The sequence below is a fragment of the Scyliorhinus canicula genome, chromosome 12, assembly GCF_902713615.1.
Source record: "Scyliorhinus canicula chromosome 12, sScyCan1.1, whole genome shotgun sequence".
Lineage (NCBI taxonomy): Eukaryota > Metazoa > Chordata > Chondrichthyes > Carcharhiniformes > Scyliorhinidae > Scyliorhinus > Scyliorhinus canicula.
Window position 1 is genome coordinate 111,346,801 of NC_052157.1, and position 24,647 is coordinate 111,371,447.

The following is a 24,647-nucleotide window of genomic DNA, read 5'->3' on the forward strand; positions in this document are numbered from 1 at the left end:
GCATGGCCAATCCACCTAACCCGCACATCTTTGGACTGTGGGAGGAAACCGGAGCACCCGGAGGAAACCCACGCACACAGGGGGAGGACGTGCAGACTCCACACAGACAGTGACCCAGCCGGGAATCGAACCTGGGACCCTGGAGCTGTGAAGCATTGATGCTAACCACCATGCTACCCTGCTGCCCTAATGTTTCATCACATTTTGTGCAACTTTCAAATGGTGTCTAGCCAATTCATCTGCTCTATTTAATCGTTCCCTAAAATTTGACACGTAATCCAATAATGTAATTTCTGATTTCTCACTCACCAATTTTTCCTTAATCAATTTAAGTGGTCCGCTTACCTCATGACCAAAAATTGGTTCAAAAGGACTAAATTTGGTTGATTCATTAGGAGCATCCCTAATTGCAAACAGTACGAATGGAATTCCTTTATCCCAATCCTCTGGATAATCTTGACAATAAGTCCTCAACATCGTCTTTCATGTCTGATGCCACCTTTCTAACGCTCCCTGCGATTCTGGATGGTACACAGTTGATTTAAATTGTTTTATTCTTAAGCTATCCATAACTTCTTTGAAAAACTTTGAGGTAAAATTTGATCCTTGATCCGATTGTATTTCTGTGGGTAGTCCATATCTCGTAAAGAATTTAAGTAACTCGTCCACAATCTTTTAGCTGCAATATTACATACTGGAATGGCCTCTGGAAACCTAGTAGACACATTCATTATAGTCAAAAGATATTGATTCCCACTTTTTGTTTTTCGGAAGCGGTTCTACGCAATCATTAGGACCCTTGTAAAAGGTTCCTCAAATGCTTGAATGGGTATTAAGGGCGCTGGTTTCATCACTGCTTGAGGTTTCCCTATCAATTGACATGTGTGACATGATTGACAAAATTTAACTACATCTTTATGTAGTCCAGGCCAATAAAAATGTTTCTGGATTTTAGCTCGAGTTTTCCTTATCCCCAAATGACCTCCCACTGGTACCTCATGTGCAACTCGCAACACCTCCTTTCTATACCCTAGCGGCAATATTACTTGATGAACTTCTGCCCACTTTTCATCCGCCTGCATATGCACAGGTCTCTATTTCCTCACCAAGACATTACTTTTACGGTAATAACACTCTGGTATACACTCAGATTCCTCTTCCGTAAACGCTTTCTGATACATCTGTTTTATTTCTATATCTTTTTGTTGTAACTCCGCCAAATTTCCTGAAATAAAAATATCTGCCTCATCCTCCACCTATTCTTGTTCTTTTTCAACCATCTGATCAAAAATTGTTTCTGACAATTGCACTTCAACGTTAGCTTCACTCTTTGTTTCTCCTCATCTTAACCTGTGACTTTGCGACCTTGTTGTTACACAATCCGTAAAAATCCCAGGATATTCGTCCTCCAACACTGGCTAATCAACCACAATAGGCATAACTCCCACCTGCGATCTAGCTATATTACCCAAGATAAACTGTATTCCTGGGCAAGATAGTTTCTCTATTACTCCTACTACCACTTCACCACTCTTCACTGGACTTTCCAACCTTACCGTATATAATGGAACACTACTCTTCTCACCGTGAATTCCACATATTACCACCTTTTCTGGCAACATTCTTCCCAAACTACATAACTCCTCATCTCTTACCATTAAAGATTAACTCGCTCCCGTATCTCTTAAAATTGTGACTTCTTTACCTGCTCCTCCTGATACACATGAGTAAACTTTACCCACACAAGTAAATTCTTTAAAAACATCTGGCACCTTATCAATCACCTCTTGAACAGTCTGTATAATCTTTCGCATCTCCTTCGCTTCACTTGCGCTTTCCTTTACTACTTTAACAAACCCCACTGTTATCCTGTTTTACAACATCAGCCTTCCCAGTGCTTTTCTTCAACCACCAACACTGACTTTACATGGCCTAGTTTATTACAGTGAAAACATTTGAAACTTTTAATTTCTTTTCCACCCTCCTGGATCTCCTTTTTAATCTGAGGTACACTCTCCTTATTATCTCCCATCAGATCACCTTTACTTTTACCATTTGAGTATTTCTCATGCCCCCAGTTTCTATCCCTCATAGGCTGAAACTGACGTTGGAAACCAAGCTTTGATTTATGAACGAATTCATAATCATCTGACATTTCTACTGCTAATCTCGCAGTTTTAACCCTCTGCTCTTCTACATGAATTCTCACTACATCAGGAATTGAATTTTTAAACACCTCCAAAAGTATAATTTCTCTGAGAGCTTCATGTGTTTGGTCTATTTTCAAAGCCCTTATCCACCTATCAAAAGTGCTCTGTTTGAGCCTTTCAAACTCCATGTATGTTTGACCAAATTCTTTCCTTAAATTTCTAAACCTTTGGCTATAAGCCTCAGGCACTAGTTCATATGCACCTAAGATGGATTTTTTCAACTCCTCATACGTCTCAGATACCTCCTCCGGTAGTGATGCAAACACTTCACTAGCCCCACCGACCAGCTTTGTTTGAATCAGTAATACCCACATGTCCAGTAGCCATTTCATTTGTTTAGCTACCTTCTCAAATGAAATGAAAAAGGCTTCTACCTCCTTCTCGTCAAACCTTGGCAATGCTTGGACATATTTAAATAGATTCCCACCAAGCCTCCAACTTTGATGCTCTTTCTCACTATCATCCAACTGTACGTTTCCCTTTACGTCTGCCAATTTTAACTGACTGTCATGTTTCATGGCCATTTTCTGAAGTTCAAACTCTCTCTATCTTTTTCCCTGATCTGTATCTCCCTTTCTCTTTCTTTTTGTTCTCTCTCTCTTTCCGCTCTCGCTCTCTCTCTTTCCGCTCTCGCTCTCTCTCTTTCCGCTCTCGCTCTCTCTCTTTCCGCTCTCGCTCTCTCTCTTTCCGCTCTCGCTCTCTCTCTTTCCGCTCTCGCTCTCTCTCTTTCCGCTCTCGCTCTCTCTCTTTCCGCTCCCGCTCGCTCTCTTTCCGCTCCCGCTCTCTCTCTTCCCGCTCTCTCTCTCTTTCCGCTCTCTCTCTCTCTTTCCGCTCTCTCTCTCTCTTTCCGCTCTCTCACTCTCTTTCCGCTCTCTCACTCTCTTTCCGCTCTCTCACTCTCTTTCCGCTCTCTCTCTCTTGCTCTTTCCGCTCTCTCTCTTGCTCTTTCCGCTCTCTCTCTTGCTCTTTCCGCTCTCTCTCTTGCTCTTTCCGCTCTCTCTCTTGCTCTTTCCGCTCTCTCTCTTGCTCTTTCCGCTCTCTCTCTTGCTCTTTCCGCTCTCTCTTGCTCTTTCCGCTCTCTCTTGCTCTTTCCGCTCTCTCTTGCTCTTTCCGCTCTCTCTTGCTCTTTCCGCTCTCTCTCTCGTTCGTATTCAAGCTGCTTTAATTCTTTCTCATGTTCCATTTGTTTAATTTGTAACTGAATTTTTGCCATTTCCAATGAGTCAAACTGTATCTCAGGCAACCTTAAATGCTTAGCCACTGCCATAATTACCTCACCTTTTCGCATTTTGTCAGGTACTGTTAACTGCAATGTTTTTGCCAAATTGTCTGCTTTAAGTCTCTGTCCATAAGGTACTGCACGTGACCATCTCCACCCCTAAAAACATCTGAGCCTCTGAAAGAGCCATTGTCCACAACACACTCCCCACGTAAACTAAAATACCACACCTGAAAAGCAACCACAATATGCTCACCCCTCACTGTCTTTAAGTTCACAAAGCCAATCCAATAGATAGACTTTTATCCCCCTCGAGCCCCCAATTGTTTTGGGTCAGGGTTTAGAGAACCCCAGAGTGTATCATGGAGTTCATCTGACCCACAACTTTTAATAGATTGTGGTATGGGAAGCACACGGCTCACTCTACAAGTATGGTATAGCAGAAAATGGACCAGTGGTTTTTTAAAACAAAACAATGTTTATTCTATGAACTCAAGTTAACCTTTTGAAAACAAACAGTGAATATCTTAGTAACCTATCTATCCATAGATAGTCTTTTAATGGCAGAGATCAACAGCAGTGCAGCTCACTTTTAACTTCAGATTCAGCTCACTGATAAAACAGATACCCCCAAGCTTTCGCAAACTGAAACTAAAAAAGCAGAAGTAGAGCTTAACTCGACCCACACTCTGACATCACTCCAGTAATATAAGCAGCTCCATTTCTTAAGATACATTTCTTAAACACCCATTTCTTAAAGGGTACCCTCACGGATCAAGTCACCATCAACACACACCGCCTCCCTCCCCCAACCCTCCCACCCACCCCCCAACTAATGTTCAATGTTATCCAGTTCTTGAAAGTGCATGATGAATAATGTCCATGACTTGTAGAACCCCTCCATCCTTCCCCTCAGTTCAAAGTTAACCTTCTCAAGAGTCAAAAATTCCAACACGTTCCCCCGCAATGACAAGGCGTAGGGCGGAAAGGTTGCTCTCCATCCCAACAGGATCCGCCTTTGGGCGATCAACAAGGCGAAGGCTGCGATATCTGCCTCTGCACCCGTTTCTAACCCTGGCTGGTCCTCACCCCGAATATGGCCAACTGGGGGCCCGGGTCCAGTTTCACGTGCACCACTTTAGAAATTACCCTAAAAACCTCCTTCCAGTAATCCTCTAGCTTTGGACAGGACCAAAACATATGAACGTAATTAGCGGGCCCCCCCGGCAACGCTCACACACATCTTCTACTCCTTCAAAAGAATCGGCTCATCCTCGCCCTCGTGAGGTGTGCTTTGTGCACCACCTTCAGCTGTATCAGCCCCAACCTTGCGCACGAGGTGGAGGCATTCACTCTCCGGGGCACCTCACATCAGAAACCCTCCTCCATATTCTCTCCCAACTCTTCCTCCCACTTTGCTTTGTTCCCTTCCAGCGGTGCCTTCTCCTCTTCTAAAATAGCTGCGTAAACCGCTGACACTACCCTCTTCTCCAGTCCCCCTGTCATCAGCACCTCCTCCAGCAATGTGGAGGCTGGTTCCTCCGGGAAGCTCTGTATCCCCTTTCTGGCAAAATCTCGAACCTGCATCTATCTGAACATTTCCCCCTGTTCCAGCCCATACTTCGCTTCCAGCTCCTTCAGCCCTGCAAACTGACCCCCAAGAAACCAATCTTTTAGTGTCTTAATCCCCTTCTCCTCCCATTTCTGAAAATTTCCATCCCACCTCCCTGGCTCAAATCTGTGGTTCCCCCGAATCGGCATTTCCTTTGACCCTGCCCACAACCCGAAGTGTTGGCGAAACTGCCTCCAAATTCTCAATGAAGCTATTATTACCGGACTCCCCGAGTACTTCCCCGGGGCTATTGGGAGCGGCGCTGTTGCTAGTGCCTTGAATCGCGACCCCCTGCACAAATTCTCCTCCATTCTGACCCACTGGAAATCAACCCCTCTGACCCAGCTCCTCACCGTTGCCACATTCGCCTCTAGTAGTAATACACCTGGCCTGCCTTCCCCTTTGTAGCAGCATCTTTTTGACTCTGGCCACCTTCCCTCCCCATATGAACGAGGTAATCCTTCCCTCAATCTCTATGAAAAAAAGCCTTTGGCAGGAAAATCAGCAAGCATTGGAAAATAAAGATATCGCGGCACCACGTTCATTTTAACCGCCTGTACACGACCCTGCAGTGACAGAGGGAGACCATCCCACCTTGCCAGATCAGCTTTCACTCTCCCCACCAAACTAGAAATGTTGTGCCTCCCCCCACACCCGGGCAACCTGCACCCCCAGGTACCTAAAGTGAGTCCCTGCCCTACGGAAAGGCAGCCCCCACACCCCTGCCCCCACCGCAGGCCGAGACACCACAAAATGCTCTTGTCTAGATTTACTTTGTACCCTGTGAAAGACCCAAACCCTCGAAGCAGCTCCAATATTCCCCCTATCGACACACTGGGTTCCAACACGTATAACAGTAAATCATCGGCATACAAGGACACCCTATGCTCCATCCCCCCCTGCGCTATTCCTTTCTATACCCCGAACCTCTTAATGCGATGGCCAACAGCTCAATCATGAGTGCAAACAGCAGGGGGGGACATAGGACATCCCTGCCTAGTTGCATGGTGGAGAGAAAAGTATCTCGAGCTGATGTTGTTTGTGCGGACGCTCGCCCTCAGCCCCTTATATAGTAGCTTTACCCAGTTCACAAATCTTGGTCCAATCCCAAAGCGCTCCAGAACTGTCATCAAGTACCCCATTCTACCTGCTCAAACGCCTTCTCAGCGTCCAATGCCACAACCACCTCTGTTTCCTTCCCCTCTGCTGGTGCCATAACGACGTTTAATACCCTTCTAACGTTTGAAAAGAGCTGCCTCTCTCTCACAAACCCTGTCTAATCTTCACCTATCACTTTCGGGAGGGACTCCTCCAGCCTACCCGCCAGTACCTTGGCCAATAATTTTGCGTCCACATTCAGAAGTGATATGGGCCTATACGACCCATACTCCGTCGGAATCTTATCTTTTTTTAGCAACAGGGAAATCGATGCCTGCCCCAAAGTTTGTGGCAACACCCCCTTCCCTATCGCCTCTTCAAATATCCCCACCATCCGGCTCTGCCACCTTCCCCAACTTCATCCTTCCAATCGCATCCTTTATCTCCTGCTGCACTATCGCTCCTTCTAATGTAGCCCTATCCCCCTCCCCTAACCTCGGGTACTCCAACCCATCTAGAAATTCCTGCATCTCACGGTCTCCCCCCGGGTGGCTCTGACCTGTACAACCTCTCATAAAATTCCTCAAAAACCTTGTTAATCAGATCCGGAGCCACCACCAACTTCCCTGCCCTATCCCTGACCTGAAGAATTTCCTTTGCTGCTGCTTCCCCCCGGAGCTGACCTGCGAACATGCCTTATCTCCATGTTCATGAACTGCACCTCTTGCTCATCTCAGTTGGCATACCGCCTTCCTGGTAGATAGCCGGTCAAAGCTCGCCTGTAGTTCCTTCCTCTTTTCCAGCTTCGCTGGGTCCCCATCTTCTGCATAACTCGTATCTACCCCCAACATCTCATCTATTACCCTCTGCCGCTCCAACCTCTCCTCTTTGTCCACCCTGGCCTTAAACAAAATCATCTCACCCCTCACCACCGCCTTTAGAGCCTCCCAGATAACTGCGTTCGACACTTCACCCGTACAGTTGAAACCTACATATTCCTTAATTACCTTTTCAATTTTGTCACAGAACACTTGGTCCCCAAAACTCCCACATCTAATTTCCACCCTCTCTGTTTTTATTATGGATCTTATTGGTGTCTTGTTACTCCAGGGATCTTGTGCACTAACCTGGGCAAGTGGTGAGTGCTATATACACTTCATCTGTATTTGACCATTCCATCTCTCTCAGAATTGCTGCATTCACCTTTGTATTGCGTTTGTTCCATTTTTTTAAGGTTTGACTCCAGCTCCACAGGTATATTGAACCTTGCATAGAAGTTTTGGAAGCTGTGTAATGACAAAATGCGTAAACATAGCAGTTTCAGCAATCCAAAAGATTTAGTTATTGCTGTGCCTAAACACTTGTTGTTAAAAGTCAATCCGAAAGGGCAGCATGGTGGCGCAGTGGTTAGCACTGCTACCTCATGGCACCGAGGTCTGTAGCCACCGAAGCTGGCCACTTCCCGACATAAAATGGAACATTGAATTGGATGCAGGGAAAATTGGACAATGTCAGTGAGGCAAGCAGGTTGCAGAACCTCTCTGTGGATTCTGCCTGTGAAGAAACCAGACAGCATAGAAACTAACAAGCTGCTCATATTAATTGAGCGATTCCCGGACACAATTAATAACAAAGGCCAAGCTAGACTCTTTGGCGCCAGCAGGAGTCCCGGACAATAAGATACAAACAGCCCCAAGAACCGCCCAGTGATCGAGGAACAACCCCGTTATTGGGGAAATTCAAATCAATCGATTGGGAAGAGATTCAATCGATTGCAAGTTTATAGAGGGTCCGCCCAGATGGGCGTGAGACCCAAAACAGTATAAGACATAGACCCCGACCCCAGCTCTCTCTTAGCCAGCCCTCCTCGCTCTTAGCCGGCCCTCCCAGCAGAACACCTCTGCAGCAGCTCTCCAGTAACTTGAACGTGAGAAGGAGAAGCCTGGCCAATTGCTACACCGACAAGTAAGTGTCATACAACACCCGCTACGAGAATAGACACTCCTGACCCTTTTAGTCCACACCAACTGGAGGCCTGCGGATCCAGGACAGAGCAAGAGGCCATTGTTCCCTGATCCGGCAGTTCCCTTATTCCAGATAAGTATTGGCCTAGTAGTGGTAGGAATAGTTTAGTCTTAGTATTATATGCATGAGAAGTAAATAACTGTGTAATAATAAACGTGTCTTGTTTGAACTTACTAACTGGTGTATTGAGTCATTGATCTGAACTTGAACCTCGTGGCGGTATCATAAAGATACCTGGCGACCCTAGAGCTAAGGAATAAAACAGAGCCAATTGAGTGTTAAGCACACTCACCCAGAACGAGCAACAGGTCCCATGTTCAATCCCGGCTCTGGGTCACTGCCCTGTGAAGTTTGCACATTCTCCCCCTGTCTGCGTGGGTTTCGCCCCTACACCCCAAAGACATGCAGGGTAGGTGGATTAACCATGCTAAATTTCCCCTTAATTGGAAAAAATGAATTGGGTACTCTAACTTTATTTTTTTTTAAAGTCAATCAGAATATAAAAAATGTAAATGAGTGATAATTCTGCTTGCTGGAATATTATTATTATTCTAATCTGAACAACACGAGTGACTTCTATTCAATAATAACTACTCCCAACTTCATCATTGGTACCCAAAGTTAGAAAATTAGCCATTTTGTTTATTCGGGGGAGATTTAGTTTCAAATGTAAGGCTTTAAAAACAATACTGCAGAATAATTTGTTTTTAGTTGACTGTGCCCTTTATGTGAAAGGACAACTTTATGCTAGATGCACAAGTAAGAAACTGGACATCTAACCGAGACTGTGCAAATTCAGCATATTTAGGAAATAAACTTTGATTCCACAAGGATCAGTCATGAACTTAATTACAGATGCAATGCCAGTTTAGGAAACAAATTTAAATCAGTTTAACTCATCGCAAGTTAAATAGGTCCAAGTGGAATGTTCCTATAATTTCCATCAAATCACAGTATATTTACCGACAAGATCATCATTGCAGAAGGCCAACGAATCAACAATACAGCAATCAGATTTGCCATTTTTGTTATTGTAAATTGGGAATTGAAATTCCATCACAATGTTTCTAACAAAACAGGAGAAAAGCCATGTTAATATTTCACAATGAACTATTGCATTTTTATAAACATACCAAAAAGCACTTCATTTCCATAACAGATCAAGTAGTTGCAATTTCCATTACCAACTGCAACATTCCTCCACTTGTAAGAAAATGTACTTACAAATTAATAAAATAAAATTAAGGAAAAATAAGAGCAGCGCAATCTTTGTGCCTCAGTAGGACTTGTATGCCGATTTATTCCTTCACTGCTAAATCCCTAATTCAGCCGCTCAATAATAGCACTCGGTAAAACTCAAGCTGATAAGATGGGAACATTGGTCTCAAGATGCTGTCATTTCCACCTTCCAACGGCTCACACAGATTTGACATGGTCACAAGAAAATAAACTGGAGAGAAATTTAATCTAAAATAAAACATTTTATTTTGCCTTTAGAGAAGATTAGATAAATTGTAGTTGCTAAAACTGTTATTAGAATTTGATCATTTAGCAAATGTCTAACATGGGCGCCACTATCACAGGGCAACAGAGTGCTAAAAAAGAAAATTTACACAAAATAATGCCCTAGTCATGCCCAACACATTATCACCACCAGAATTTATGGCAAATGTATGGCGGATCTATTGAGGTGGGACCTATTGTAGGTAGGTTACGATGAACATTTTGCCGCGTTTTTTATTTCAGTGCTTACCAGACTTTTTGCCAAACTCGTTTTTTATGGAAGTGGATAGGTTGGTTTCCTGGTTTTTGTGAGCAGGTAAGGTGGCAAAGATTAGGAGGACGGTACTTCAGAGAGGGTAACAGTGAGGGAACTTGGCACTTCTGAACCTGTTATGCTATTGTTGGATGCCGAACGCGGAGAAGGCGCGGGGTTGGAGCAGGGAGACCGAGGCTTTGTGAGTGAGGATTGAAACAGATTCTCGCAAGGGATCAGGATTGCCGGCGCTGGCAACGGTGCCGCTTCTGTTTGCCTGAGGGAAGTTCTCGGAGAATCCTGTGGTAGTGGCCACGTTGAAAATATTGGGGCAATTTCAACAGCACTTTAGATTGGGAGGAGGGGTTGAAGTTGATGCCAATCCGAGGGAGCCATGGGTTTGAACCAGTGAGGATGGATGTTAGGTTTCCAGGATGGGGGGAGCGAGGGGTGATGGAAATGAAAGACTTATTTTTAGAAGGGTGGTTGGCAAGATTTGGGGGAGAAGTTTGGGATCCCGCGATAGGTGGTTTTCAACTGGATGTACATGCGGGATTTTGTGAAAAAAGTTTTTCTGATTTTTCCAGTGGTTCCACCTTCTCGCTGCTGGAGGGGGTGTTCGGTGATGGGGTTGGGGGGGCATCTCGGCGATTTATGGGAGGATTTTGTAGGAGGATAAGGCCAGGTGGGAGGAGCTGGGGACGGCGTTGGAGGAGGGGTTGTGGTGCGAGGTGCTGCAGAGCGTGAATACCTCAAACTCCTGTGGGAGACTGGAGTTGATACAGCGAAAGGTTGTACTCAGAGCACAGCTGATGAAGTCGAGGATGAGCCGGCTGTTTGAGGGGGTGGAGGATATTTGTGAGGGTTGTGGGAGGGGCCCAACCAATCACGTACAAGTTCTGGTCTTGCACAAAGTTGGAAAAAATTTAAAGGTCGTTATTCAGCACCATGTCAGCTATCTTGCATGTGGATTTAGAGCCTAGGGGGGCCATATTCACAGGGTCAGACTTGCTGGAGTTACAGGCGGGAGCGGGGGCAGCTGTTTTAGCCTTTACCTCGTTGATCGCTCGCAGGTGGGCTCTGTTAGGGTGGAGGTCAGCTTCTCCATCCTGTGCCTTGCTGTGGTTGGGGGTTTTAATGGAGTTCTTGGACTTGGAAAAGGTATCATTTGCTCTAAGAGGGGTGACTGAGGGATCCCATAAAAGATAGGGCAAGTTTATACTACATTTCAGGGAGCTGGTTACCGTCAAATGCTAGGGGGAGGGGATGGGTTTATACTGTTTTGTAATGTTATGTTTTAAATGTAAAAATATAAAAATTGGAATAAAATACTTTTAAAAAAAAGTTTATTGAATGCACATTCAACGGTAAACTTACATTTGGCCTACCTTCAAGTGTTTATTGGCAATCAGAAGACACTAAGTAGGATATAGGAGTAGTTTCGGAGATGAACAAACAAAAGAAATAACCTATTTTTATGGGGCTGAAGGTGTGAGAGAAGTAGCAAAGCAAGGTTGGGAGGCGGTTTCAGAAGGAATATCCAGATTGCAAAAGAATGATAGCTGAATGATTGAACATGGTTAGTGGAGGCAAAGGAGGGGCTAGGAAAAGGGAAGACACATTAGACAGACTGCTGGAAATGCAGATGGTGCATTGGCATAAGAAAATTGCAGAATTAGAGGCATTTTAACCTGATACAAGGAGAATCACTGGCACCCATGACATTCCACCCCACGAATGATGAGAATTTTCAGATTTCAAATTGGTGAAAAATGTCAATAAATGCTAATGGGGATGGTTTAGCACAGTGGGCTAAGACAGCTGGCTTGTAATGCAGAAGACGACCAGCAGCGCGGGTTCGATTCCCGTACCAGCCTCCCCGAACAGGCGCCAGAATGTGTCGACTCGGGGCTTTTCACAGTAACTTCATTGAAGCGCACTTGTGACAATAAGTGATTACTATTATTACATTTCAAGTAAACTACTTACCTTTTGTCCTCGTATTTTGTTAGTGTGATGTCCCAGGCAAAGCATCCTCCTTCACAGGCAGCCACAAGATATTGTTCAGGGCAGGTTGGAACAGGACTCGTCTTCAGGGGGGTTGAACAAACTTTCAAAACCAGCAACTGACTATTACAGTGAGAGAACACAAAGAACATCAAATTTAACCCGAGTGGTTATTAGTCCCTATTCTGCCAAAGAAAAAATATCCATTAAAAAAACCTTATTTGAACTTGGCTCGGTAACACATCGATAGGTGTTCCGGTATGCGTCTCTATTCAATAACAATGCTGTATAATATAATCCCCCCCAACCACACCCTAACGATGTGCAGGGTAGGTGGATTGGCCACACTAAATTGCCCCTTAATGGGAAAAAATGAATTGGGTACTCTAAATTTATTTTTAAAAAGTCAATCAGATTATTAAAAAATTGAATTAGTATCATAGGAATGGGTTATACAACAAGTCTGCTTGCTGGAATATTCTAAGCTGAAAAACACTCGTGACTTCTACTCAATAATAACTACACACCAACTTCATCATTCGCACCGGAAGTTATAAAATTAGCCATTTTGTCCGTGTGGCATTTGCACATTCTCCCAGTGTTTGCGTGGGTTTTGCCCCACAACCCAAAGATGTGCAGGCTAGGTGGATTGGCCACTCTAAATTGCCCCTTAATTCGAAAAATGAATTGAGTACTCTAAATGTATTAAAAAATGAGTCATTCCCAGCCGCAGGATATCAATTAGGCCCACTAATGAGCAGATTGACACCCATTATCTCGGAGCCGAATGCAACTTAGTGGTGAATAGTGCCAGCCTCTCTTTCCACTGCCTGGGACCTCATTCGAAGGGATGGCCCCACTGATAGCCACGTAAATGCCTACGGGCAGGTAATTCCATCAGGCCTCCTCTTCGGTACAGATGGGAGTTCGCCGCTGGTTCACTGACCAGCAGGTGAGATCCAGACAAGGTGGACCAGGTGCACTGAGGGAGAATTCAGAATGTCCAATTGGCATAACAAGCAAGTATTTATGGTAGGAAACCGGAGCATCCAGAGGTAACCCATGCAGACACGGGAAGAACGTGCAGACTCCGCACAGATAGTGAAGCAAGTGGGAATCTAACATGGGACCCTGGCACTGTGAAGCAACAGTGCTAACCACTGTGCTACCGGCCGCCCATTTGAACGGTGAAGCAGATTTAAGGGGCTGAATGGTCGACTTCTGCTCCTATTTCATATGTGCATATCCCCGTTGGCTTGACAAAATAACTGCCAATAACTGTTTCTTTCTTAACAGATGCTGTCTAACCTGCTGAGTATTTCTGGCATTTTCTGTTTTTATTCATGATTTCCAGTATCCATGGTATTTTTATGTTGCATTAACATTTGGACAGAGCCTAATTAATTTTGTTAGGATGTCCAGAGCTAGTAAATATTCAATTTGGTACATGAAACACAGCATTCCATTTTGGAAAGCATCAAAAAAGGTCAATTTCAACAGTTTCCCCAAGATAAATTTAATAAAAGTGTCCACATTTACCATTGTGGACATAGGTGGCATAATGAGAAGTATTTTTGATGCTAAAGCTGTCCCTGTCGCTTAATGTCTGAGACACAATCTGGTATTTTACAATGAAAGAGTAAATGTGACAAAATATTGCATGATTTTGCATATTTTAGCCACTGATTGGGTATTAGAGTGCCTCAGCTCCAAAGTAATTTGCCAGTTGAGTATCCAATTTTGAAAATTAATTGATGTATTTATTGAAATTTTAAATGCATTTAGCTGTTAAGCTTTTCTTTTCATTTCCCCCTTTTTTTTTGAAAAAATGGAGTGGGCCCAGCTCAAAGTTTTCTCTGAGTTACTCCCACTGGAGGTAGAGTGGCCAACCTGCTGCTGCTTTCTATCCTGATAATAGCCCACCTTACTCACCTCTTTCCTCTATTGTCTTCTTTTTAAATGTATTGTATTACAATCATGCATCAAAACAGGTTGCAACAAATAAACACCCCGGGAAACACTTCCCAGCAATCAACTATAAAGCCTGTACAAATTTTTCCCCCTTTTCACCCACGCCCTCCCTCTCCGACGAACAGCTCCTCAAACACGGCCACAAACACCCCCCACCTTTTCTCAACACCCTTTGCAGAGCCCCTTAATTCATACTTTATCATCTCCAACTGTAGGAAGTTGTACAGGTCACCCAGCCAAGCCACTCTAGCAAAATTCGCCGCTGTGCAATCAGAGAGGCGAAGGCCATGACATTGGCCTTCCTCCTCTTCATGAGCTCCGGCTTCTCTGACCCCCAAATATCGCCACCAAAGGGTCTGGGTCCACTTCCTCCTCCACTATCCTGGCTAAGGCCGTGAACACCCCCGCCCAGAATCTTCCCAATTTTTCACAACCCCAAAACATGTGCAGGTGATCCGCTTGCCCCGCCCACACCTCTCACACTCATCTGCTGCCCCCAGGAAGAACCCACTCATTCTCGCCCGAGTCATATGCACCCTGTGCATCACCTTAAACTGTATCACTCATCTTTATACAGGAGGTCCCGTTTATGCAGTGCCTCACTCCATACTCCCCAATTCATCTCCCTTCCCGTTTCTCCCTAACCTGTATATACCTGAACTCACTCCCCCTTGGCAGCTTTACCCTTTCCGTTAGCTCCTTCAGACTGGCGAACCCTTCCTCCAAATACAGATTTATCACCTTGACCAGCTCCACTTCCCTCTACCTTCTGTATAAACAATCCACCCCCCCAGCTCAAACCAATGGTTCTCGCACAGCGGCGTTAACACCAACATCCCTTCCACCCTAAAATGCCTCCATATCTTCACCGTGGATTGCACCACTGGGCTCCCTGAATACCTACTTGGAGCCATTGGCAACGGTGCCGTCACCATAGCCCTCAAACTGGACCCCTTACAAGATTTCTTCTCCATCCTACTCTACCCCTTCTCCTTCCCACCATTGCCAGACCTTATCCACATTTGCCGACCAATAATAATGAAGCAGAGTCGGCCACGCAAACCCCCTCCTGCTGCCTCTGTTGCAGGGTCCTCCCAACTCTTGGCACCTTCCCCGCCCATTCAAAGTCCGAAATGTTCGTGTCCAATTTCCAATAAAGGCCTTTGGTATAAAGACTGAGAGAGCCTGAAAAATAAACAAGAACCTTGACAGAATGTTCATTTTCACCACTTGGACCCTGCCCGCCAACTGCAATGTATCCCACCTCCTGAGATCCCCCATGGCTTCCTCCACCAGCTTCGTTAAGTTCCACTTATGGAACAACGTACATTCCCTCACTACCGGAATCCCTAAATACCTAAACCTATCTCTCGCTACCATAAATGGTACCCCCCCCCCCTAAATTAGCCCGCTGTCCCAAACCTCACTTTTCCCTACATTCAATTTGTACCCCGAGAACCCTCCAAACCTCTTCAGCAGGCCCATAATCCTTCCCATACTCTCCAGTGGATCCAAAACATACAGCAACAGGCCATTGGCACATAGCAACACCCGATGCTCCCCCTGTTCCCTCATAATCCCCTGCCACTCTGCTGACCCCGAAGGACCTAAGCCAACAGCAATGGCGACAGCGAACACCCCTGCCTCGTACCCCGATGTAAGTCAAAGCTTCACAAACTCACATTATTCATCCTCACTTGCCTTTGGTGCCATATACATCAACCACAGTCATGTCACAAATCTCTTCCTTCCTGTACTGTCAATTGTAACTATGGAGATCTGTAACTAGTGGTGTTCCACAGGGATCGGTGCTCGGACCACTGCTGTTTGCAATATATATATATATATATAAATGATCTGGAGGAAATGTAGATGGTCTGATTAGCAAATTTGCAGATGACACTGAAATAGGTGGAGTTGTAGATAGGGATGAGGACTGCCAGAAAATACATCAGAATATCGATTGGAGAGTTGGGCAGAGAAATGGCAGATGGAGTTTAATCCGGACAAATTCGAGGTGATGCATTTTGGAAGATCAAATTCGGGTGTGAATTATACAGTGAATGGCAGAACCCTTAGGAGCATCGACATACAGAGGGATCTGGGCGTTCAGGTCCATATTCCATGATAGTGGCATTGCAGGTGGATAGGTGGCCAAGAAGGCATACGGCATGCTTGCCTTCATTGGCCTGGGCATTGAGTACAAGAGTTGACAGGTCATGTTACAGCTATGTAAAACTTTAGTTACGCCACATTTGGAATATATCGTGCAGTTCTGGTAGCCACACTACCAGAAGGACATGGAAGCTTTGGAGAGAGTGCAAAGAAGGTTTACCAGAATGTTGTCTGGTCTGGAGGGTGTTAGCTATAAGTAGAGGTTGAATAAAGTCGGATTGCTTTTGTTGGAAAGACAGAGGCCGAGGGTAGACCTGATTGAGGTCTCCAAAATTAAGAGGTATAGACAGGATGAATAGTCAGAAGCTTTCTCCCAGGGTGGAAGACTCCATTACAACGGGCACAGGTTCAAGGTGAGAGACGGAAGGTTTTGGGACGATGTCCAGGGAAGTTTTTCATGCAGAGGGTGATGGGTGCCTGGAACGCGTTGCCAGCAGAGGTGGTGGCGGCAGGCATGATAGCAATGTTTCAGATGTATCTTGATAGACACATGAACGGGCGGGGAATGAGAGATAGATTGTTTGGGCAATAAGTAGTAGGTCTGAATGAGGAATCGGCACAAGCTTGGTGGGCCGAAGGGCCTGCTCTTGTGATGTAATGTTCTCTGTTATTGTTCAGAGGAACATAGGAATTAGGAGCAGAAGTAGGCAATTCAGCACTTTGAGCCTGCTCCGTCATTCAATCAGATCATGGCTGATCGCTTCCTGGTCTCAAATCCACCTCCCCACCTGTTGTCCATATCTCTTTAACCCGTTTAAAAAAAAATTTAGAGTACCCAATTCATTTTTTCCAATTAAGGGGCAACTTAGCGTGTCCAATCCACCTACCCTGCACATCTTTGCGTTTTGGGGCAGAACCCACACCAGCATGGAGAATGTGCAAACACTACACGGACAGTGACCCTGGACTGATATCGAACCTGGGACCTCCGAGCCGTGAGGCAGCAAATCTAACCACTGCGCCATTGTGCTGCTCCTTACCCGTTTTTTAAAATCAAAAATATATCTCTTTCCTGAAACCGTTTAATGATTCAGATTTCACCGCAATCTGGGGTAGCGAGTTCCACAAATTCACCACCCTCTGTGAGAAGAAGTTCCTCCTCATCTTGGTTCTAAATTTACCATCTGCCAAGCTATATCCGTGACCTCTCATTCTAGATTTCCCCACAAGGAGGAACATTTGGTCTACGTTAATTTATCAATCCCATTTAGTATCCTTTGTGGATGGGCTACAGCCTGACAGTGCTGTGAATCCTCTCTGCACCAGAACAGCTGAAATGTTCCCTATATAGAAACACAGAAAATAAGAGCAGGAGTAGGCCATTTGGCCCCCTGGAGCCTGCTCCACCATATCCTTTGATCCTTTCAGCCCCAAGTGCTATCTCTAACTCCTTCTTGAAAACATACGATATTTTGGCCTCAACTGCTTATTGTGGCTCCACAGGCTCACCACTCTCTGGGTGGAGAAACTTCTCTTCATCTCAGTCCTAAAATCTTTGCCCTGTATGTTCAGACTGTGACCCCTAGTTCTGGATTTCGGCCATCGGGAAATTCTTTCCTGCATCTACTCTAGCCTTGTTAGATTTTTAGAGGTTTCTATGAGATCCCCCCCCCCCATTCTTCCAAACTCTAGCGAATATAATCCTAACTGACTCAAATCTCTCCTCATACGTGGTCCTACCATCCCAGGAATCAGTCTGGTAAATCTTCGTTGTACGTCCTCTATAGGAAGAACATCCATCTTCAGATAAGGAGACCAAAACTGCACACGATGTTCCAGGTATAGCCTTACCAAGGCCCTATATAACTGCAGCAAGATATCCCTGCTTCTGTACTCGAATCTTCTCGCACCATTTTCCTTCTTTGCAGTCTGTTGCACCTGCATGCTTACTTTCAGCAACTGGTGTACAAGGACACCCAGGTATTGTTGCACATTCCCTTCTCTCAATTCATAGCCATTTAGATAATAATCAACCTTCCTGTATTTGCTATCAATCACATTTATCCACATTACACTGCATCTGCCATTCAGTCAACTTGTCTGGTCACATGGATCTCAAAAGTCAAATTAGTTCAAGTCTCAACTCTGTTACTAATTCACCAGTTAGCAACAAACGAGCCTCCATTGCGGAGGGCAATTCCCAAACATGTCTCCCACATGGACCCCAATTCAAGGCTTTGAAGTTTCTATGACCCCCCACCTTGGTGAGGGGGGAATAAACAGTTTTTAAATCTTCTCTTTTTTTTTTAAACTTGCCTTTTCAGTTAGTTTTCTGGAACACTACAAAAGCAGCAGCTGTACACGCCATGCCCACGATTCAAACAAAAATCACAATGGTTCTTGTGGTCATTAGCATTGAGTCAGAGCTCTGCGGCCATCATTGCTCCGGCAAGGCTCATCTCATCTGGGGGCCACGACCCTTAGTTTGGGAATATAATTACAAAGTGATCTCCATCATTGCAATAGAAAATCCACAGAAATGTAATTTAAGCTCTATTTGATAATCACAGCATCTAACTGCATTATTGAATCACTTTGCAGAATCAGGGAATTGATATGCATTCCAGATCCTAACAACTCACTGCATAAAAAAGTTTTCTTCATGTTGCCATTGCTTCTTTCGCCAATTACCTTAAATCTGAGCCCTCTTGTGCTCAATCCTTCCAACAATGGGAATAGTTATTCCCCATCTACTCTGATCAGACCCTTCAGGATTTTGAACACCTCTATCAAATCTCCTCTTAATAAATCTATCTAAGTAATTGAATTTCTCCAATATTCTATGTCCTGGTTTGATAAAAACATGATTCTACTCCACCTTCAAATCAAAACATTGAAACTGTAACTGATGAACAAATGGAGTTATGTTTAAAAATACTGTTTATATTCACATAGCAAGTCTGCACAGTATTTACCTCACTCTGAAGTTATAATCACAATCTGGAACACCAATATCCCATAAGATGATTGTTTTATCATAGGATCCAGCTGGTTAAAGAAAATGAATTAAAACATTATAATCTGAAAATTAGCAAGTGAAAATAAGGTACTCCCAAGTCATATCTACTTGAGCAGATAATTTATATGATCCCTCTTGTTACCGTAAATGTGAGCTGCTAAAGTATAAAGTAATGATGGTCAATTGCGATTCTAATATTAAAATAAACAGCTTCATTTATATATTTAAGCAATGGCCATTTAAGGAGAGATTAGACTTCCACTGAGTTAGCGAGTGGCAGTATCAAACAAGGGCCAATTCAGCCAAATAGCCTTTTTCTTCACACCTACTATCCAACAGGTACTGTTTTAGAAGCCTACATTGGTGGTAATTAGTTTATCCTTTTCGCTTACAGTAAGTGTTAGGAAAGGAGGGAATGGTGAAAATTCCTATTGAGGCAGCTTGATGGTTAGATAGGATTCTGATGTCAACAGCGATTATCATTCCGCTAAGGTTTATTGGGAGAAAATTTAATCCCTTTAATACGTACAAGTATTCAAGCACGTGGTCTTTGCAATTAAAACATATGGTCAAACATTACTATATCTCACATACACTGAAAAATTAAGGTGCTTTTCGATACACATAAACTGAAAAAGTGGATACTTTGAGGAAGTTTATGGTAGAGACGGGACACAAAATAATTCCAGTATTCTGATGCTGCCACAGGATTTAAGCTGATTCCACAATGTTGAGGGATCTCAGGAAACTAATGCACGTCCATTTTGGAATGTTTTATGCGTCATATCGTAGTGATCGTAATGATTAATATTATTATATGCAGCAACTGTTACAGGGAATTTATAAATAAATTAATCATTTTAGTTTTATTTATCACATTCCCCAAATTTCTTAATATCTCTGACTGCGTTCCAAAGTTAGGAAATTTGCCACACCACATATGGCAACTGTGGACCCGAATCAAGTTAAAAGCCAGAAAATATTAAAAGGCAAAGACCATGTAGAAGTTACGACTTTAAATACAAGGGGCGTGATTCTCCCGAGTTACGATAACTCGGGAAGCTGGCGTCAAAAACGGGTGTGTTTGACGCCAGCCTCCGCCCCCCCGACCGGGAACCGATTCATCTCCCCGGTCGGGGCTAGCATCGCGTGGCCGTGAACTCTGGCATCGCGGGCTTAACGAATTTCGTTAAGCCCGCTAGCCAGAGTTAGCGACGGCTGACGCGTCAGATGATGTCAGCCGCGCATGCGCGGATTGGACGACTTCAACCCGCGTATGCGCGGATGACGTCATCGCGCTTGTGCGTGAAACCCGCGCATGCGCGGGCCGTTATGCCCCGCAGAAGCCCCGCGGATGGATCCATCGGGGCGGCGGAGGGAGAAAGAGTGTGCGGGGTAAGTACCTGCTGCCCGCGACCGGTGCCCACCGATCGCGGGCCCATAGCACCCTTCGCACGGCCGTGCCAATCGGTGCCATGGTTCCCGTGAACAGGACTTTACGGCCGTTTTTACGAACGGTCAGAGCAGGTGTGTTTTACGCTTGTAAAAACGGCCGTAAAGGCCTTGGAAATCGGCCCATCAGCCAGGAGAGAATCACTGCTCGCCGTAAAAAAACGGCGGGCAGCGATTCGTGTCGGGAGGCGGGCGTGGGGGGGGGGGGGGGAGGAATAGCGGGAGGGCGTCGGACCAGCGTGTCCGTAAAAATTTATGCCGCCCGCTATTCTCCGAATTTTCGTGAGAGCGGAGAATTGCGCCCAAGGTCTGCCCAACACCTGGTTGTGTTTTAAAATTTGGATGCCTTTTTAGGACCAGTAAATCTTCCAAGTTACTCACAATATTAGACTAGAGAGCGTGCGAAATGAATAGAAGTATAGAGCTCAGCTAAAATAGTAAGAAAATATCTTTGAGATAGAGATAAAAAGCATTTGTAGAAAGGACACGGGATTAAAAAACGGGATGCAAAGAAAATAAAAATGCGAATTCGGATTGAGTTACATGTTAACAAATTAATATCAGCTTTTATCTGGGCAGGTAAGAGTCCCAGAGTCTGCAATAGGAAGGAGGCAAGATCTTGCACCACAGCCTCCTCCCTACACACCACAATGGCACATCTCTGTCCTTCTCCCCTGCAGGTCTTTCCTCGAGCCTTTGTTCCTGTTGGAAAAAGTATCGGACTTGACACCGGGGGGGGGGGGGGGGGGGGGGGGGGGGGTCAATTTTTAATCTGTACAACCTCATTCTATCTTTGGATCCTGCTCCTTTGGATGGAGTTTAGGAGAAATGGGTGGAGGAAGCGAGGCTTGGTGCTTACTGATGATGTTTGGAAGGAAGCCCCCTACAGGGTGAATTCCACTTCATCTTGTGTCAGACTGAGTTTGATTCAGTTCAAAGTATTACATAGAACAAATTAGACAAAGGCAAGAATGAGTGGATTATTTCGAGATGTGGAGAACAAGTGTGACCGCTGTTCACTTACACAGGCTAACCACATATTGGTCGGTATAGTTAGAATACTGTGTGAATTTTTGGGTGCCCATAGAAGAAGGACCCTTTATTATTCATAGACTATACAATAGCACAGATTGAATCGTAGAAACCCAGATGCAGAAAGAGGCTGTTTGGCCGATCGAGTCTGCACTAACCTTTCAAAAGGTCACCCTACCTTGGCCCAAACCCCTCCCTGTAACCTGAGCCTAAGGACATTTAGCATGACCAATCCGCTTAACCTGCAAATCTTTGAACTGTGGGAGGAAACCGGAGCACAAGGGGAAACCCCACGCAGACACAAGGAGAAATGTCAGTCACCCGTCAGAATCAAACCAGATAAAAAAGAAACCAGGATAAATCCTTGCGTGAAAATGTAGAGTTACAAGGAAAGATGAGGTATCTGGACTGGATTTCTACTAGAATAGAGAAGCCGAGGAGATTTTAAAAATCATGATGGATTTGATAGCCTGAATAGGGAACGGTCATCTCATCTGGTTACGGAGTTAACAACAAGACTGCAACAGCTTGGAAATATTAGAATGAGGTTAGAAGAAACTTCTTTAAGTGCTAGTTCAGAAAACTAATTTGAATGGCCTTCTGAACTGTAAACTTGCATGGTTCTCCATACATCAACTTAAAGTCTCTTTGTTTATTTTAGCAGATTCTTAATAAGTGTGCTCCAATAGAACGTTCAATACTTACTGAAGAGAAACGTCTCCCGGTTTGGACAAAAGCAGAGAGTAGAGACTGGTCTCTTGTGAGCCTTTATCTTCCCATAGCAGTAATTCACCTTTACATGAATCAGCTTTACGACACCCATCTGGCCACCCACAGCTAACACATTGAGTTTTCTTTTCTGATCCTTAACCATCACAGTTAGGGTAGTCCAAGCCAGAGAAAAGAATTCCTGAAGAAAATCATACAAGACAATCAGTGAAACTATATTCTTGATACAGTATCCCCTTAGTTAGAATATGGAGCAGTTCAAAAGCATGACAGAACAGGATGCCCATATCAAACTCACAAAGTATGGCAATTTAAAAAGCAAATTCCAATTAAGGAGCAGTTGAGCGTGGCAATCCACCTGCCCTGAACATCTTTGGGTTGTGGGGGTGAGACCCATACAGACATGGAGAAAATGTGCAAACTCCACATGGACAGTGACCCTGGTCCTCGGCACCGTGAGGCATTCCTGCCACAGTGCCTCTGATGGCAATTTTAAATAAAGAGAAACCTTACTGGGACAGAAACGAGCTTCTTCACTAACAAAGGGTAGTATTTCAAGTTTCACCCATCTTAAAAAATAAACTGAGTTAAATTTTATATTAAGTTATAAGATAATTATTGTCCAAAAATACGTACACGCAAATGCCTCCAGGTAAATGAATTACCGCGATTATATACCCATACTCACCTCGCCAATGGATTTATACTTGTGAAGGACAATCCCAGTTTCACAGTCAATGAAGCAAACTGAATCCCCTCCGCACGTAGCTACAGTTCGAGATGACTGCAGCCCTCCATCTGATGGGAAAATTTAAAGGAATAGAATCATAAAATTTACAGTGCAGAAGGAGGCCGTTCAGCCCATCGAGTCTGCACCAGCCCTTGGAATGAACATCCTACCCAAGCCCATGCCTCCACCCCATCCCCAGAAACCCAATAACCCTACCTAACCTTTTTTTTTGGACACTAAGGGCAATTTATCACGGCCAATCCACCTAACCTGCACATCTTTGGACGGTGAGAGGAAACCGGAGCACCCGGAGGAAACCCACGCAGACACAGGGAGAACGTGCAATCTCCACACAGACACTGACCCAAGCTGGGAATCGAAACCTATAGCTTATTCAAAGCTACATTTCTGCTACCTCTGGGGGCTTGTTTTTTTTGTCATTTTCAAACTGTCCATCTGGGAATTCTGAAAACTCAATCGAATTTCTTTAGGTGCTGTTCCACGTGAACATTCAATTGCTAAACAATGACAGAATGAGGTGGCATGTTAGGAATTCCCCCTCATCTCATTTGAATTATTAAGTATCACCTATTTGGGAACCCCTCCGCACAATATAATGGGGACAGAGACCAAATGTAATTGGTTTCTGTCTGTCTCCCCTTTTGGCTGCACCTGGTAACAGTCCCTCAGGTACAGCACTGAGGAAAAGCAACATTCTAAAGTTTCATTTGGAGAAGATCTTTTTAACATAGTGGTTAGACCATTTTAAATAAAATCCTGACCGGTCTCTAATATCTGTCCAATTTTCCCATTGTTTTTTTTGCACCTCACCCCCACTCTGCCTTCCTGTTCAGCATATGCACATCCTCTGCGGCGCATCACTATTTATCTTCTACTTTCTAATGCAGAGCAAAGTTCCCTGGTTCTGGAGTTTGTGGCACTGTACCGGTTTGTCAGGTTGCATGCATTTACTTCCTACTGCATCCGAAATACACTTGAGCAATAACTCCCTGAAGACTTCTCCAGTAGAAACAGTTTGGTTGCATCGCCTCTAATGCCTGGATGTTCTATTGTTGCAGAATTCTAGACAACCCTAGGTGTCGTTGAAACAGTGTCATGTATGGGGTTGGAAGGGGAGTTGTTGTGGTCACTGATCTGTGACAACCACCGGTTCGCTCGGGGGGACCGCGTTGTCGTCGTGTGCCAGGCTCAGCCTGGTCCAATATAAGGTGGTCCACAGCGCTCATATGACTGTGGCCTGGATGAGCAGGTTTTTTGAGCAGGTGGAGGACAGGTGTGGGTGCTATGGGGGAAGTCATGTGCACATGTTCTGGGCGTGTCTGACGTTCTGGATGGAGGGACTTGGAGCCCCCGAAGTCAGGTGTTTGGGTTATCGACGTGGCGGGTTTCTCAGGTTGGAGAAAATCAAATTCGCCTGAAGGGGTTTGGTACAGGGGTTCGCTCGGAGGTTGCAGCCGTTCATTGACTTCTTCAAGGAAAATTAGTCTGTCAGCGGGGGAGATGGCTATTTTATTGTGGGTTTTTTGTCTTTGTTGGATGTTTCCGTTTAAAAGTGTTAAAATTATAAATGGCGTAATAAAATATTTTCTAAAAAAATAAAACAGTGTCTTGCGTTGATCCAATAACCTTACTGCTAAAGTAATCTAAACAT

The 24,647-nt window shown here is 44.6% G+C and overlaps 1 protein-coding gene across 4 annotated transcripts in view; it reads right to left on the reverse strand.

Moving 5' to 3' along the window:
• Nucleotides 1-24,647, reverse strand: part of lrwd1 (leucine-rich repeats and WD repeat domain containing 1) — a 66,489-nt gene that overhangs the window by 14,692 nt on the left and 27,150 nt on the right. For 3 of the 4 annotated variants that reach the window (XM_038813750.1, XM_038813752.1, XM_038813749.1), the window contains 6 exons: nucleotides 22,934-23,043; nucleotides 22,222-22,426; nucleotides 18,989-19,061; nucleotides 11,910-12,050; nucleotides 9,128-9,231; nucleotides 7,267-7,425 (listed from right to left, as the gene is read on the reverse strand). In XM_038813750.1, coding sequence (XP_038669678.1) covers nucleotides 7,267-7,425; nucleotides 9,128-9,231; nucleotides 11,910-12,050; nucleotides 18,989-19,061; nucleotides 22,222-22,426; nucleotides 22,934-23,043 — 792 coding nt within the window. The remainder of the gene's footprint in view (nucleotides 1-7,266; nucleotides 7,426-9,127; nucleotides 9,232-11,909; nucleotides 12,051-18,988; nucleotides 19,062-22,221; nucleotides 22,427-22,933; nucleotides 23,044-24,647) is intronic. The other variant, XM_038813751.1, reaches the window with a different exon arrangement.